Genomic DNA, 19,556 nt, shown 5'->3' on the forward strand with positions numbered 1-19,556 from the left:
TAACAGCAAAACAACTACAAAGTTACAAGGTCCCTGGCTTCAGTAACAGCAAAACAACTACAAGGTTACAAGGTCCCTGGCTTCAGTAACAGCAAAACAACTACAAAGTTACAAGGTCCCATGGGTTCCATAACAACAGAAGCAGGGCAAGCTTCATCCTAACAGCCACCATCCTATTGAATAGTGGGACATAGGACACAATTTACATTACATGGCCAGACAGTAGGCTATACATGTCACAGGGTACTGTGTGTTTACTTTGTATTGAATTCCATTATATTATAGTGTATTGAATTTGTGTATTTTCTTTCTGTCATGTATACAGTACAATTCCAATGCAAATGGACAATACAACGTATGTTGCATCATACAAGCTCAATGCAACATTGACATAGCAACTAAATGGTGGCTAGAATCCAACAAAATATCATGCTGCTGAGTGTCGCAAATTGAGTTGAACAATGTTAGCCTTGGCTCATGAGTCATCACCACATTGGTCATCATGACCCACTTAACGGTATGCCTGTTCGTTAAACTGCTTATAGGGAGGAGACTAGTGAGCCTCTAGTCTACTAGAAGCGTTGATGGTCTAATTCAATAAAGAGACGTTGCTGCTCAGTGTTATTGTTTGGCGTTACTGTACGCTGAGCGGCTGTTACAGCCTATTCATTGTGCAAACCTCGTGAAGACCACTTTGGCGTCACCGTGTCCAGCTCCAAGCTACCTTTCCCGCTCCACGAGAAGCGCGCGGGACAGTTGCTCGGCAACTCTGACGCAAGCTTGACGTTAATTAAGTGTGTTTTAGTTCATTATGGCAGGAGAAGATTTCCAGCCGAGTTTAAGTTACGGAGGTTGTGTGGATTATTGCATACCAGATTTATCCCCCGTTAACAAAATATGAGGAACAAATCGTCTGTGCGCAGTTAGGGAAGTAGCCTGGATGCGCACACTGTTCTAGAACGGCGGAGGATTCCAACAACATAGGTGGATGTACTGAACTGGAGAGTTTCTGTGAAGGTAAATTACATGATTTTGTTTTGCAAATTAATAATAAGATATGGTCTGTTTTTATTTCAATACTTGTTGGCTAAAGGATATCTGTTTGTCTTACGCTGTTACGTAGGCTATAGTCTTTCCTCATACATAGTTACATGGAATTACACTTTTTGGAAGGTGGTGAGATTTATAGCCTAGGACTACTAGATTTAATATCACAATTGTATGTTTTTTCTTTCCTACTATATGCAGCCTATATATTGACAAAATATGTTCTCTCAGTTGTGTTTACGGGAGTGGCCTAATAACGGTACTCTAATCCTGGGAAATGGACAATAGGTTTATCCAGTCACTGGGTGCCTCTGCACCATGGTGGTTTTATCCGATGGCTCTCCCCTGAGCCAGCCATGCCCCGGGGGACCGGTTCAGGTCGGTTTCTACGAGATCATCAGGACGCTGGGGAAGGGAAACTTCGCTGTAGTTAAACTGGCTTGTCACAAAGTCACAAAAACCCAGGTGCGTAATTACGCATGCATAATGCATATGAAACATTCATTCCCTACACCATTAATCTCCAATATTCAACTCCACCTCTTCCAGTCATTGTGTTAATGATAGTTAGCATTGGCTCTCAAAATGACCTCTTACTTCATACTGGACACAGAGACGTACAAATGGAATCAACAAGTTCATCTGACTCTGGGGAAGTGGATAAAGGGCCTCTTTGACAAAATCCCAAAGTATCATATCCTACTAATTTGAGTGTCCCCGGATTTACATTTACTATATTACGTCTAGTATATGTGACCGGGCTGGAATTGGCAGCGCCTGAAGTGGCACATTATTCCCTGTATATTCACAGTGCACTACTTTTGAACAGGGTCCAGGGCTTTGGTCAAAAGTAGTGCACTGTATAGGGGTTAGGGTGCCATTTTGAAATTAACTATCTGCTTTCTGTACACACAGGTGGCCATTAAAATCATTGATAAAAAGAGACTGGAGCCCTCTGACCTGAAGAAGATCTACAGAGAGGTCGAGGTGATGAAGCTCCTCAACCATCCGCACATTATAAAGCTCTATCAGGTAACTCCTCAACCATCCTCATATTATCAAGCTCTATCAGGTAACTCCTCAACCATCCTCACATTATAAAGCTCTATCAAGTAGCTCCTCAACCATCCTCACATTATAAAGCTCTATCAAGTAGCTCCTCAACCATCCGCACATTATCAAGCTCTGTCAGGTAGAGGATAGAGTTGTGGAACTACTTTCTCTCTCTTTCTCTCTCTCTCTCTCTCTCTCTCTCTGCCCCCTCTCTCTCATTCTCTACATGGAAGATTTTGAAAGGTCAGGTTGTTTATCTTGTAATAGGGGTTAAGTGTATGTTTCCCAGCCCTCAGCCCAGCCACCCCCAGCTCTATGAGTCACATGGGGATTTTCAGAATGGAAAATGACGACCCCGTCAACCCACCCCTACTTCCAATATGGTCTCAAAGAAAATATTTCTTAAAACAGAGAATCTTTAACTTGTTTTTTGTAATGGTTTTTAAGCATTCTAATATGGTCCCTGCTGTCATATTCTCGCATTACGCTTTGGGCACACTCTTCCACAGGCTTACATGTAATAATGACATGGGAAATGTATATTTAAGTTGTATTTATCAGTGAGTGTGCCTCTCTTGTGTCTTGCAGGTCATGGAAACTAAGGACATGTTGTACATGGTGATGGAGTATGCCAGGAACGGAGAGATGTTTGGTAAGTGGAAGGGTGTCGCTTTAGAGGTGTCCATGATGCTTGGTGCAATCTCTTAGAACAGTGTGTTTGTGTGTGTGCACATGTGTACTTGATCACTCATTATTTACAATGATTCAATCAAACAATCTGAACCAACCAATCAATTACATTCCTCATTATTCACCCTCTATCCCCTCCTCTCCCATCCTCCCACCCTCTGTCCCCTCCTCTCCCTACATCCCATCCTCTATCCCCTCCTCTCCCTACATCTCATCCTCTATCCCCTCCTCTCCCATCCTTCCACCCTCTATCCCATCCTCTCCCTACATCCCACCCTCTATCTCCTCCTCTCCCATCCTTCCACCCTCTATCCCCTCCTCTCCCTACATCCCATCCTCTATCCCCTCCTCTCCCATCCTTCCACCCTCTATCCCCTCCTCTCCCATCCACCCACCCTCTATCCCTTCCTCTCCCTACATCCCATCCTCTATCCCCTCCTCTCCCATCCTCCCACCCTCTATCTCCTCCTCTCCCTACATCCCATCCTCTATCCCCTCCTCTCCCATCCTCCCACCCTCTATCCCCTCCTCTCCCTACATCCCATCCTCTATCCCCTCCTCTCCCTACATCCCATCCTCTATCCCCTCCTCTTCCATCTTCCCATCCTCTATCCCCTCCTCTCCCATCCACCCACCCTCTATCCCCTCTCCCTATATCCCACCCTCTGTAGACTACTTGTTGTCGTCGGGGCGGCTGAGTGAGAGTGAGGCTCGCAGGAAGTTCTGTCAGATCCTGTCAGCGGTGGACTACTGCCACAGCAACCACATCGTCCACAGAGACCTGAAGGCTGAGAACCTTCTGCTGGACTCCAACATGGACATCAAAGTAGCAGGTACAGGCAGAAAGGAGAGGCTCTGAAATCAATCAACCTTGAATCACAGAAAGATGGATATTTAAAAAACAGGCCAAATATAATTGCTTTAGTTAGTAATTAAGCTACAGTGCATTCGGAAAGTATTCAGACCCCTTGACTTTTTCCACATTTTGTTACATTATAGCCTTATTCTAAAATTGATATAATCGTTTTTACCCTCATCAATCCAAAATGTAAATAAGGTATATCTATTGTTTATTTGTAATACATTTGCAAACATTTCTAAAAACCTGTTTTCACTTTGTCATTATGCGGTATTGTGTGTAGATTGATGAGGGGGAAATGTATTTTATCAATTTTAGAATAAGGCTGTAACATAACAAAATGTGGAAAACGTCAAGGGGCCTGAATCATTTCCGAATGCACTGTATATTATATAATATTTTATTAGATTCTATTAAAGGTTGTGGTTTAAAAAATGTAAACAATTGTCGTGTCTTTGGCTATGCTGGATTAAGTGATATGACATGCTATTCTATAAAATCCTTTCTCCGTAATTAATATTACCTGATTGAGCTAATCATGTAAACGTAATTAACTAGAGAGTCGGGACACCACAAAATAATATTTATAGAGCTGTTATCTTCCGAATAAACTCTTAAAGACCTAGTAATATTTGACATCAATAGCAGTCAATATTAATCGTCACCTTAATTCAGTCTCATCTGAAAGTTGTAAATTCTTGGTTATCTTCACGAACCCTGGCTAACAAGTTGAATCAGCAATACAAAATTGGGTTTAATTATTTATTTACTAAATACCTAATTAATCACACAGAATTACATATACACAGAATGAATCATACCTTGATTACAAATTACGTCATAAAGGAAAACGTCCCTAGCGGGCAGAACAGATATGACAGCTGGTTACACAAAAGAAAAGGGGCTGGGTTTGAGTGAAAGAGCGGGAAGACTGAGGGACAAAGGGCGAAGCTGTGCTATCGTAAATACAGTATCTTATGCATTCTAAATTACCGCCCATTTGGAAAAGGAAAATGCAATAAATATTTACTCTGAGCTGCGCTTCGGTAGGTTGGTGGTAGATGGAAGGCTGGGTTGCCAAACTGAGTCCTTTGTCCTTTGAAGAATGTCTCTGGTGGTCAATTGGATAAGTTGTAGTAACGTCGTTGTGTGGTAGACGGGATACTCTGTCTGTTCTTTCCTAGCCCGCGTTTGCAGCTGCTGTGGATTACTCAACGGCTAGGAGGTATCACTTCTGTAGTGAATAAGAGTTCAAATTTCATACCATTCGCAACCAAAGCTCACGCTGAGGTTGGCTTAGTTCTGTAGTTGACATGTTAGTCCTTTTAACGCAGAGACTGCAGACCTCATGTACTTGGAACAGGAGGTTACATTTTCGTCAACGCTTCATATAGTGGAGCGAGAAGGGTGTGTTTGAAAAGTTTTATAACCCATGTCTCTTCACAGGGGCGGGCACTAATTGAGCAGAGCCCTAAACTTATGAAAACCCAAATCTCTCATTTGGAAGCTAAAATTACATTTAATCTCTTCACCAATAATTTTATATTCAAACATTTAAAGTGAACAACAATTCCATGTGACTCCGATAACTACAATGTGCAGACTTTCCACTGTAGAGTTTGTCATCCTATCATTGATGAGAATGTCCCGGATGACAACCGAACTGACATCATATTCATTAAGTACCACTGCATATGTTCAATTGGTCAGATTACCAGAATATAGTTCATTTCCCCCCGCCTTCTGATGTTCCCAGAATCTCTATGTTAACCAAGGGTTTTGCAAACGTAACATCAGTAGGGTAGAGAGAGGAAAAAGGGGGGAAGAGGTATTTATGACTGTCATAAACCTACCCCCAGGCCAACGTCATGACACAATTTTTCACCTACAGTATGGTTGCTATGGTGTCCCTTGTCATGTGCATATGTGTCCTATGATATGAATGAGAATGTTCCAGAGGATTCACAAGGGCTTTAGGCAGGGCTTTTCAATTCCAGTCCTAGTGGGCCAAAACATCTCTGTTTTTTGGTTCTACCTGGTAGTTAATTGCACTCACCTGGTATCCCAGGTCTGAATCAGTCCCTGATTAGAAGGAGAGGATGAAAAACAGAAATATTTTGGCTTTCCAGGATTGAACAGCCCTGGCTTTAGGGATAGTATCCTCTGATATTAATGGACTTTTTCCTCTCCCTCCCTGTAGACTTTGGTTTTGGGAACTTCTTCAGTGAAGGACAATTTCTGTCCACCTGGTGTGGGTCCCCGCCCTACGCCGCTCCAGAGGTGTTTGAGGGGATTGAGTATGAGGGGCCTCCTCTAGACATCTGGGTAAGGGACCAGGAAGGGATGGTTTCTCTCCTATTCTCTTGCTTTGGGTTGATTATTTCTCTTTAACCCATTGGAATGTCATGGGAATGAAAGTGCAGATGAAGGTTCTATGTTTTCAGATCTCAGAATCCCTCTTGTACTGTAATAACCTTATAGGTGGTTATTGTGGTGCAGAGATGATTCATCATGAATTCTATATCTTTATCTGGTAGTGACAGTAGTACTAATAGTAGTAGGAAGTAGCAGGACTGTGGTGCTCATCTCGCCCCCCTCTTTTGGTGTTCAGAGTCTGGGCGTGGTGCTGTACGTGTTGGTGTGTGGCGTCCTGCCCTTTGATGGCCCCTCCCTCCCCGCGCTCAGACAGAGGGTCCGGGAGGGCCGCTTCAGAATCCCCTTCTACATGTCCCAAGGTACTGTCCTGCAGGACTGGTGACATGACAGATTCTCACGGCACAAGGCGGAAACCACACCCTATTCCCTATTTTGTATGCTACTCTGTAGTAGTGCAATACGTTAGTGCTGTGTATAGATTAGAGTAGTGATCGGGTCGAAAATCAATACAGTTACATATCGCAATATTATTTTGGAAGATATTATATCGATACTTTGACTCCAAGCATCGATAAAAAAAAAGGTATATATACAATACAAGTCAAAAGTTTGGACACATCCACTCATTCAAGGATTTTTCTTTATTTTTGACTATTTTCTACCCTGTAGAATGTAGTAACCAAAAAAGTGTTAACCAAATCAAAATATATTTTAGATTTTAGATTCTTAAAAGTAGCCATCCTTTGCCTTGATGACAGCTTTGCACACTCCTGACATTCTCTCAACCAGCTTCATGAGGTAGTTACCTGGAATGCATTTCAATTAACAGGTGTGCCTTGTTAATTTGTGGAATTTCTTTCCTTAATGCGTTTGAGCCAATCAGTTGTGTTGTGACAAGGTAGGGGTGGTAAACAGAAGATTGCCCTACTTGTTAAAATACCAAGTCCATGTGTTATTTCATAGTTTTGATGTCTTCACTATTATTTTACAATGTAGAAAATAAGAAAAATAAGGAAAAACCCTTGAATTAGTAGGTTTGTCCAACCTTTTGACTAGTACTGTATATATTTTGTTTGTTGTTGCTAGGTAGCGTTAGATAGTGCTAGTTCACTGTAGCTGTGCCAAAACTCTGGCATTTTTCCTCCTATAGCTTGTTCTCCATCTTCTTTTTAAATAGTGAGCCAACATGTTTTCAGCACTTTTATTTCCATGACTGATCAAATCTCATATTCGTTCTCACTTGTCTCTCTGCAGCAGACATATAGTGAGCAATATGTTTGGTACATCAACTCTCAATACATATCGTATGGTGATAATATTGCATTGTAAGGTCCCTGGTAATTCCCAGCCCTTGATAATAGGGTGCCATTTCGGACCCATTCACAGACAACGTTAGATATGATAATAGTTATAGTTATAAATCCATGTTGTGTTACATCAACCAAGCACTGCTGTTGTCACCACCAACAAAACTTTTCCTTAGAGCATAGAACACTAAAACCAATCGAACTACAACAGTGACCTCAACTGGTTCTGAAACCCTCTTCATTTTGTCCCTTATCTCCCCCTCCATACCATCAGACTGTGAGAACCTGGTGCGGAGGATGTTAGTAATTGAACCGGCCAAACGGATCACGGTGGCCCGGATCAAGAAGCACCGCTGGATGAAGTCGGACCCCCCGGCCACGGCAGCCCCTCCAGAGACGCCCCAGCCGACCCCTGCCCCTGATGCAGAGCCCTGTCTGGTGGAGAATTATAGCGAGCCAGTACTTGGCCTCATGCAGACCCTGGGCATCGACCGGCAGAGGACCATTGAGGTGAGTGGGAGAAATACTAAGAAACCAGTCCAATGTGTAACTCCATATCTGTGTAGCTACATTTTCTACTGTAATTTCAATAGCTCTCTCTCTCTCTCTCTCCCTCTCTCCCCCCCCCCCCCCCCCTCTCTCTCTCTCTCTCTCTCTCTCTCTCTCTCTATCTCTCTCCCTCTCTCCATCTCTCTCGCTCTACCTCTCTCTCCCTCTCTCTCGCTGTCTCTCTCTTCCTCTCTCTCTCTCCCTCTCTCTCTCTCTCTCTCTCTCTCTCTCTCCCCTCTCTCTCTCTCTCTCTCTCTCTCCCTCTCTCTCTCCATCTCTCTCGCTCCCTCTCTCCATCTCTCTCGCTCTTCCTCTCTCTCGCTTTCTCTCTTCCTCTCCCACTCTCTCTCTCTCTCTCTCTCTCTCTCTCTCTCTCTCTCTCTCTCTCTCTATCTCTCTCTCTCTCTATAGTCTCTTCAGAGCAGCAGCTACAACCACTTCTCTGCTATCTACCGTCTCATGCTGGAGAAGGTGAAAGAGCTCCGCTCCCTCAGACTGCCCCAGGGCACCGAAAAGGTGACCCCCAACCCTGACCACGACACTCTGCTACCGACCTGCATTAGTGATCAGGATCACCATGGAAACCAGGGGGAGGAGCCACAGGAAGGGGAGCTGCAAGAGGAGGGAGGGGCAGCAACCCTCTCCTTAGACCCCTCCCACAGACACACTCTGGCCGAGGTCTCTGCCAGCCTCCAGCAGTGCAGCCCATCTTGTGAGTACTGAGACACACACATGCACATGCACATGCACACGCTCAAATCTGAACTATCTTCATTTAGATACAAACATTTGCATGAGGTACACACACCACTATACACACACCACTAGACATACACCAATATACACACCACTAGACACACCACTACAGACACACCACTGTATACACCACTATAGACACACCACTATATACACCATTATACACACCACTATAGACACCACCATACACACCACTATACACACAGCACTATACACACCACTATACACACCACTATACACACCACTATACACACACCACTATACACACCACTATATACATTCCACTATACACACCACTATACACACCACTATATACACACCACTATACACACCACTATACACACACCACTATACACACACCACTATACACACCACTATATACACACCACTATAGACACATCACTATACACGCACCACTATACACACATCACTATACACACAACACTATACACACCACTACACACACCACTATACACACCACTATACACATCACTATACACACAACACTATACACACCACTACACACACCACTATACACACCACTATACACATCACTTTAGACACACCACTATAAACACCACTATACACACCACTGTAGACACACCACTATACACACCACTAGACACACCACTATACACACCACTATAGACACACCACATAGAATCCAAGATGGCATAGCAGACCGGCGTCTTTTGTCTTCATCTTGTCATGTCCCGTGTATATATATATATATTTTTTTTTTCTTCGCATATATATATATATATATATATATATATATATATATATATATATATATATATATATATATATATATATATATATATTTGAAATTCTTAACCCCAACTTTAATCATACTCTCCTGCAACCCGCCTCACCCAATGTGGTATGGATCTGCTATTTTCTTTACTTCAGAAGCGGAACCCCCAGCAGAAGCTAGCCAGCTAACTAGCTACTAGCTAGTAGCCAGCTAGCCACTGCTAGTGGTCATCAGCTAACCTTTAGCCCAGATAATTCCTGCCAGTCTGCACAACGCGATTCAACCCAGAGCTTATCGTATCGGACTTCTTATTCTCCATATCCCCGGATTCCTACCGCAAGCGCTGAACCTCTTCACCTGGGTCATCGCAGCTAGCCAGCTGCTATCCAATTGGCTTCTCCTGGCTAACGTCTCTGTCCCGAAGCAAGCACCAATTAGCCTGGAGCAAGTCAATGCTAGGCCCATCTCGCCGGCTAGCTGAAGAGGTCCACTCCTTGGGCTACAATACCTATTTTGCCAATTGGCCTGGACCATTTTTATTGCCGATACGGAGCCCCTCCTATCAATCACGACTGGACTACCAACGTAATCCGCCCGAGGGGGTTTTTCAACTTGCTCCCCCGTCGCGATGTCTCCTGAATGCCCATCTGCTAGCCGCGGCCCGCTAGCTGTCTAGAGCACAAAGGTGCTACAACTGACTTATTCCTTTGCGACGTCCCTCTAAGGCCCTTCTGCTAGCCTGCTAGCCCCGGCCCGCTAGCTGTCTGAATCGCCGTGTCTCCAGCCTGCCCAGCTACTCACTGGACTCAATGATCACTCGGCTACGCATGCCTCTCCCTAATGTCTATATGCCTTGTCCATTTCTGTTTTGGTTAGTGATTATTGTCTTATTTCACTGTAGCGCCTCCAGCCCTGCTCAATATGCCTCAGCTAACCCTCTCCCACACATGCGGTGACCTCACCTGGTTTAATTGATGTCTCTAGAGACAATATCTCTCTCATTGTCACTCTATGCCTAGGTTTATCTCCACTGTACTCACATCTTACCATACCTTTGTCTGTACATTATGCATTGCATCTATTCTACCACGCCCAGAAACCTGCTTCTTTTACTCTCTGTTCCGAACGTACTAGACGACCAGTTCTTATAGACTTAGCCGTACCCTTATCCTACTCCTCCGCTCCTCTGGTGATGTAGAAGTTAATCCAGGCCCTGCAGTGCCTGGCTCCAGGAAGGCCACCAAAAATCTTGAAATTTCCATCCCTAACTATATAACATTATAACATTTTCCGACAAGATAGAACTGCCAAAGGGGGCAGAGTTGCAATCTACTGCAGAGATAGCCTGCAGAGTTCTGTTTTACTATCCAGGTCTGTGCCCAAACAATTTGAGATTCTACTTTTAAAAATTCACCTTTCCAGAGACAACTCTCACCGTTGCCGCTTGCTATAGACCACCTTCTGCCCCCACCCGTGCCCTGGACACCATATGTGAATTGATTGCCCCCCATCTATCTTCAGAGCTCGTGCTGTTAGGTGACCTAAACTGGGATATGCTTAACACCCCAGCAGTCCTACAATCTAAGCTTGATGCCCTCAATCTCACACAAATTATCAATGAACCTACCAGGTATAAACCCAAATCCGTAAACACAGGCCTGCTCTCGACCTGCTCTCCAAATACACCTCTGCTGTCTTCAACCAGGATCTCAGCGATCACTGCCTCATTGCTTGCATTCGTAATGGGTCTGCGGTCAAACGACCACCCCTCATCACTGTCAAACGCTCCCTAAAACACTTGAGCGAGCAGGCCTTTCTTATCGACCTGGCCCGGGTATCCTGGAAGGATATTGACCTCATTCCGTCAGCAGAAGATGCCTGGTTATTCTCTAAAAGTGCTTTCCTCACAATCTTAAATAAGCATGCCCCATTCTAAAAATGTAGAACCCGGAACAGATATAGCCCGTGGTTCACTCCAGAGCTGACTGCCCTTGACCAGCACAAAAACATCCTGTGGCGTACTGCATTAGAATCGAATAGCTCCCACGATATGCACCTTTTCAGGGAAGTTAGGAACCAATATACACAGGCAATTAGGAAAGCAAAGGCTAGCTTTTTCAAACAGAAATTTGCATCCTGCAACACAAACTCCAAAAAGTTCTGGGACACTGTCAAGTCCATGGAGAATAAGAGCACCTCCTCCCAGCTGCCCACTGCACTGAGGCTAGGAAACACGTCACCACTGATAAATCCACGATAATTGAGAATTTCAATAAGCATTTTTTTACGGCTGGCCATGCTTTCCATCTTAACACCCCTACCCTGGTCAACAGCCCTTTACCCCCCACAGCAACTTTCCCAAGCCTCCCCCATTTCTCCTTCACCCAAATCCAGATAGCTGATGTTCTGAAAGAGCTGCAAAATCTGGACCCCTACAAATCAGCAGGACTAGACAATCTGGACCCTCTCTTTCTAAAATTAGAGACCGAACTTATTGCAACCCCTATTAATAGCCTGTTCAACCTCTCTTTCGTATCGTCTGAGATCCCCAAAGATTGGATAGCTGCCACGGTCATCCCCCTTTTCAAAGGGGGAGACGCTGTAGACCCAAACTGCTACAGACCTATATCTATTCTACCCTCCATTTCTAAGGTCTTCGAAAGCCAAGTTAACAAACAGATTACTGACCATTTCGAATCCCACTGTACCTTCTCCGCTATGCAATCTGGTTTCCGAGCTGGTCATGGGTGCACCTCAGCCACGTTCACGGTCCTAAACGATATCATAACCTCTATCAATAAGAGACCATACTGTGCAGCTGTGTTCATCGACCTGGCCAATGCTTTCGACTCTGTCAATCACCACATTCTTATCGGCAGACTCAAATGACTGGATCGCCTGGTTCACCAACTACTTCTTAGACAGAATTCAGTGTGTCAAATCGGAGGGCCTGTTGTCTGGACCTCTGGCAGTCTATATGGGGGTGCCACAGGGTTCAATTCTTGGGCCGACTCTTTTCTCTGTATACATCAATGATGTCACTCTTGCTGCTGGTTATTCTCTGATCCACCTCTACGCAGACGATACCGTTTTGTATACTTCTGGCCCTTCTTTGGACACTGTGTTAACTAACCTCCAGATGAGCTTCAATGCCATTCAACTCTCCTTCCGTGGCCTCCAACGGCTTTTAAATGCAAGTAAAAGTAAATGCATGCTCTTCAACCGATCGCTACCAGCATCTGCCAGTCCATCACAGTGCCATCCGTTTTGTCACCAAAGCCCCATATACTACCCACCACTGCGACCTGTACACTCTGGTTGGCTGGCCCTCGCTTCATATTCGTTGTCAAACCCACTGGCTCCAGGTCATCTACAAGTCTTTGCTAGGTAAAGCCCCGCCTTATCTCAGCTCACTGGTCACCATAGCAGCACCCACCCGTAGCATGCGCTCCAGCAGGTATATTTCACTGGTCACTCCCGACGCCAATTCCTACTTTGGCCGCCTTTCCTTCCAGTTCTCTACTGCCAATGACTGGAACGAATTGCAAAAATCCCTGAAGCTGGAGACTCATATCTCCCTCACTAACTTTAAGCACCAGCTGTCTGAGCAGCTCACAGATCACTGCACCTGTACATAGCCCATCTGTAAACAGCCCATCCAACTACCTCATCCCCACACTGTTATTTTTATTCTTTGCACCCCAGTATCTCTCCTTGCACATTCATCTTCTGCACATCTATCACTGCAGTGTTTAATTGCTATATTGTAATTATTTTGCCACTATGGCTTATTTTATTGTCTTACCTCCCTTATCTTACCTCATTTGCACTCACCGTATATAGACCTTTTTGCTATTGTATTATTGACTGTATCTTTTGTTTATTATATATGTGTAACTCTGTGTTGTTGTTTGTGTCGCACTGCTTTGCTTTATCTTGGCCAGGTCGCAGTTGTAAATGAGAACTTGTTCTCAACTAGCCTACCTGGTTAAAATAAGGTGAAATAAAATGTATAAAAAAATTCACACCACTATAGACACACCACTATAGACACATCACTATACACACACCACTATAGACACACCACTATACACACACCACTATACACACACCCCTATAGACACAACACTATAGATACACCACTATAGACACACCACTATAGACACACCACTAGAAACACCACTATAGACACACCACTAGAAACACCACTATAGACACACCACTATAGACACACCACTATAGACACACCACTATAGACACACCACTATAGACACACCACTATAGACACATCACTATAGACACACCACTATAGACACACCACTATAGACACACCACTATAGACACACCACTATAGACACACCACTATAGACACACCACTATAGACACACCACTATAGACACATCACTATAGACACACCACTATACACACACCACTATAGACATACCACTATATACACACCACTATAGACACACCACTATAGACACACCACTATAGACACACCACTATACACACACCACTATAGACACACCACTATAGACACACCACTATAGACACACCACTATACACACACCACTATAGACACACCACTATACACATACCACTATAGACACACCACTATACGCACACCACTATACGCACACCACTATACGCACACCACTATAGACACACCACTATAGACACACCACTATAGACACACCACTATAGACACACCACTATAGACACACCACTATACACACACCACTATACACACACCACTATACACACACCACTATAGACACATCACTATAGACACACCACTATAGACACACCACTATACACACACCACTATAGACACGCCACTATACACACACCACTATACACACACCACTATAGACACACCACTATAGACACACCACTATAGACACACCACTATAGACACACCACTATAGACACATCACTATAGACACACCACTATAGACACACCACTATAGACATACCACTATATACACACCACTATAGACACACCACTATAGACACACCACTATAGACACAACCCCAATATAGACACACCACTATAGACACACCACTATAGACACCACTATACACACACCACTATAGACACACCACTATAGACACACCACTATAGACACACCACTATACACACACTACTATAGACACACCACTATACACATACCACTATAGACACACCACTATACACACACCACTATACACACACCACTATACGCACACCACTATAGACACACCACTATAGACACACCACTATACACACACCACTATACACACACCACTATAGACACACCACTATAGACACACCACTATACACACACCACTATACACACACCACTATACACACACCACTATAGACACACCACTATAGACACACCACTATAGACACACCACTATACACACACCACTATAGACACACCACTATACACACACCACTATACACACACCACTATAGACACACCACTATAGACACACCACTATACACACACCACTATACACACACCACTACACACACCACTATACACACACCACTATATACACACCACTATACACACACCACTATACACACACCACTATATACACACCACTATACACACACCACTATCCACACACCACTATAGACACACCACTATATACACACACCACTATACACACACCACTATAGACACACCACTATACACGCACCACTATACACACACCACTATAGACACACCACTATAGACACACCACTATACACACACCACTATACACACACCACTATACACACACCACTATAGACACACCACTATAGACACACCACTATAGACACACCACTATAGACACACCACTATACACACACCACTATACACACACCACTATAGACACACCACTATAGACACACCACTATAGACACACCACTATACACACACCACTATACACACACCACTATATACACACCACTATACACACACCACTATAGACACACCACTATAGACACACCACTATAGACACACCACTATACACACACCACTATACACACACCACTATACATAGCCCACTATACACACACCACTATAGACACACCACTATAGACACACCACTATAGACACACCACTATACACACACCACTATACACACACCACTATAGACACACCACTATAGACACACCACTATACACACCACTATACACACCACTATACACACACCACTATAGACACACCACTATAGACACACCACTATAGACACACCACTATAGACACAACCCCAATATAGACACACCACTATACACACACCACTATACACACACCACTATACACACACCACTATAGACACACCACTATACACACACCACTATACACACACCACTATAGACACACCACTATAGACACACCACTATACACACACCACTATACACACACCACTATACACACCACTATACACACACCACTATATACACACCACTATACACACACCACTATACACACACCACTATATACACACCACTATACACACACCACTATCCACACACCACTATAGACACACCACTATATACACACACCACTATACACACACCACTATAGACACACCACTATACACGCACCACTATACACGCACCACTATACACACACCACTATAGACACACCACTATAGACACACCACTATACACACACCACTATACACACACCACTATACACACACCACTATAGACACACCACTATAGACACACCACTATAGACACACCACTATACACACACCACTATACACACACCACTATAGACACACCACTATAGACACACCACTATAGACACACCACTATACACACACCACTATACACACACCACTATATACACACCACTATACACACACCACTATAGACACACCACTATAGACACACCACTATACACACACCACTATACACACACCACTATAGACACACCACTATAGACACACCACTATAGACACACCACTATAGACACACCACTATACACACACCACTATACACACACCACTATATACACACCACTATACACACACCACTATAGACACACCACTATAGACACACCACTATAGACACACCACTATACACACACCACTATACACACACCACTATACATAGCCCACTATACACACACCACTATAGACACACCACTATAGACACACCACTATAGACACACCACTATACACACACCACTATACACACACCACTATAGACACACCACTATAGACACACCACTATACACACCACTATACACACACCACTATAGACACACCACTATAGACACACCACTATAGACACACCACTATACACACACCACTATACACACACCACTATACATAGCCCACTATACACACACCACTATACATAGCCCACTATACACACACCACTATATACACACCACTATAGACACACCACTATACATAGCCCACTTTCACATTGTCACAAAGTTACAGGGCTAAATTTCCCTACTCTCTCCTCATCTACAGGTGCTGTGGTAAACTCATCCGACCAAGCTTCCTCAGATAGTTTCTCCTCTTCCTCCTCTTCCTTCTCTGCCAGTCCCAGCCTGTCCAGCCCAATTGAGGACCCCTATATGTTACTTGTCACTACTGTGGATGGCCCTGGGACCTATAGCCCCACAGAGTCCCCCCTGGCCCTGTCCTCTACCGTGCCCAGCACTGTTGACGGCCCCTATCAGTTACTGGTCACTACCGGTCATCTGGCCCTGTCGTCCACCCTGCAGCCCCCTCCCCACGATAGCCTCTCCGTACCCAGCTTCCAGGAGGGCCGCCGAGCCTCCGACATGGACACCGGCGCTCTAACACAAGGTATGGACGACCACTTCAAAATTAAAGCACAGATCAAGTATGACAGATGGAAAGAAGAAAAGCTTCTTATGTATACTGTAATTAGCTCCTGTGTTACACATTGGAGACATCTCTTGAGTTTTAATCATCTTTGATGTAGATCAGAAACGACAAAGGTCCTAGAATGGATCCTTGAGGAACTCCACAAGATATTAAGATACCTGTCAGTTTGCACACACAAACTGCTCTCTAAAATGAACGTCATTCTGTAACCGTTATAAAAAAATTAGTTATAGATCTATTCTTGGTGGCTTTCATGAAGGTTTATGATGTCGTGATCTTTGACCTCTGTTCCAGGTCTGAGGGTGTTCCGCCAGAAGTTGAGGATGGAGGCCAGCGCCAAGGGCCTGCTGGGACTGAACAAGATGAAGAGCCCCGGGGTCCGGCACGGGTGGTCCCCCCCAGCCTCTGGCTCTGCACCCTGCCCCCCTGCCTGGGGGGGGCGAGACCTGTCCCACTGTGTCCCCACCACACCACTGTCAGAGGAAGGCTTCCAGCAGCAGAAGTGAGGCAGACCCTTTTGTTTCTTATCATTGTGACTCAAATTATTATCAAGCCATTTTGATGTGGGTTAAATACATTTGTCAAAAGCTTTTAAACATTTGCTTGATTTGTCTTGGACGTTGCACCTGCAACCGGTTTCATTGTATTGGAGCAAACTAAATGAAGTGCACCCCAAGTATTTGAAAATATTAGACACCTGTTGTTCTACTGACTCTTCTCTGTGTCTTCCCCCAGAGTGATCCAGATTCCACTGTGCCAATTCCACCCCACCACACCTCTTCCTCCACGCCACCCCACGTCTTCCTCCCCGCCACCACACCTCTTCCTGTCTCCTCCCGTCCCTCCTAACGTTCCCGCTCCTCCTCGTCCTCCCATTGGTCTGTTCTCCACACACACACTGTCACATGACTTCCTCACACCCTCCCTTCAACAGAACCATTCACCACACCCACAACTACACCCACACCCACAACTACACTCACAGCTACACCCACAGCCACAACTACACTCACAACTACACCCACAGACACAACTACACCAACAACTACATTCACAACTACACCCACACTCACAACTACACCCACAACTACACCCACAGCCACAACTACACCCACAACTATACCCACAGCCACAACTACACCCACAGTCACAACTACACCCACAACTACAACCACACTCACAGCTACACTCACAACTACACCTACAGCCACAACTACAGCCACAACTACACCCACACTCACAGCTACACTCACAGCTACACCAAAAGACACATCCACAACCACAATCCTACCTATCTCTATGCTCAGAGCAACCGCTAGACTTATCCCCTTCCTCCTCCTCTTCCTCCTTCTCTTCTTCAGCCATGGTGGCGTCGGCTGGCCACCTCTTGGAGACCCACCTCCATATCAGCTCTCCTCGGGTTGAGAACCACACCCCACCCTTCTCTGACGCTCCTCACCTCCCTGTTCAGCCCCAGTTCCCCCAGTTCCCCCACCCGAAACCCCAGTCTCAGCCTAAGCTACTGCACCCCCACCCAGAACCCCTGTCTCAACAACTACACCCCCACCCAGACCCCCGGTCTCAACTACTACACCCCCACATCCACCCCCACAACCACCCAGACCTCAAGACTCAGCTATTGCAGCCTCACCCCCACAACTACCCAGACCCCCAGTCTCAGCTACAGCAACCCCACTCCCACCCCCACAACCACCCAGACTCCCAGTCTCAGCTACAGCAACCCCACTCCCACCCCCACAACCACCCAGACCCCCAGTCTCAGCTACAGCAACCCCACCCCCACCCCCACAACTACCCAGACCCCCAGTCTCAGCCTCAGTTACTGTATTCCCACTCTGACCCCCAGCCTCAGCCAAGGCCTTGGGCCAACCACCACCTCTATACCCACTCCCAGACCTCCAGGCGGCCCCAGCTCCAGCGCCAGCCACGTCTGCCTCCATGCCCAGTAGGGAGAATGGATCCTGCGTACGGACCGTAGGAAACACCCAGGACTACAGGCCTAGCAGCTGTTGGACAGCAACGGTCTCAAGGCTAACATCAGGACTCAGAGAGAGAGACTGGAGAAGTGGAACTGGGCCTCAGACTGATGTCCCCAATGACTCAATGCCACGATGCTCTGGCAACAGTGGATGTTAATGAAGAAGGATGACATCAGTGGGACCTACTTAGGATGGACTGTGAGTCCATTGGTGGAATGAGTTTCCCCTAAAGCTCGGACAGCAGAGTCCCTGCCCATTTTCCGAAAACAACTGAAACTCTACCTCTTCAAACATTGTCTTAAATAAGA

At 45.2% G+C, this 19,556-nt stretch overlaps 1 protein-coding gene across 1 annotated transcript; it reads left to right on the plus strand.

Annotated features, from left to right (window-relative positions):
* The first annotated feature begins 156 nt into the window (after positions 1-156).
* On the plus strand, positions 157-18,567 carry LOC110496974 (serine/threonine-protein kinase SIK2). Its single transcript, XM_036951401.1, has 13 exons — positions 157-1,017; positions 1,336-1,512; positions 1,963-2,079; positions 2,689-2,752; positions 3,462-3,623; positions 5,850-5,974; positions 6,261-6,384; positions 7,607-7,842; positions 8,293-8,593; positions 16,865-17,206; positions 17,543-17,750; positions 17,984-18,232; positions 18,276-18,567. The coding sequence occupies exons 2-13, from the start codon at positions 1,366-1,368 to the stop codon at positions 18,565-18,567; spliced, it is 2,367 nt and encodes a 788-aa protein (XP_036807296.1). The 5' UTR covers positions 157-1,017; positions 1,336-1,365.
* The last annotated feature ends 989 nt before the right edge of the window (positions 18,568-19,556 follow it).

The sequence above is a fragment of the Oncorhynchus mykiss genome, chromosome 18, assembly GCF_013265735.2.
Source record: "Oncorhynchus mykiss isolate Arlee chromosome 18, USDA_OmykA_1.1, whole genome shotgun sequence".
In the NCBI taxonomy this organism is placed as follows: Eukaryota; Metazoa; Chordata; class Actinopteri; order Salmoniformes; family Salmonidae; genus Oncorhynchus; species Oncorhynchus mykiss.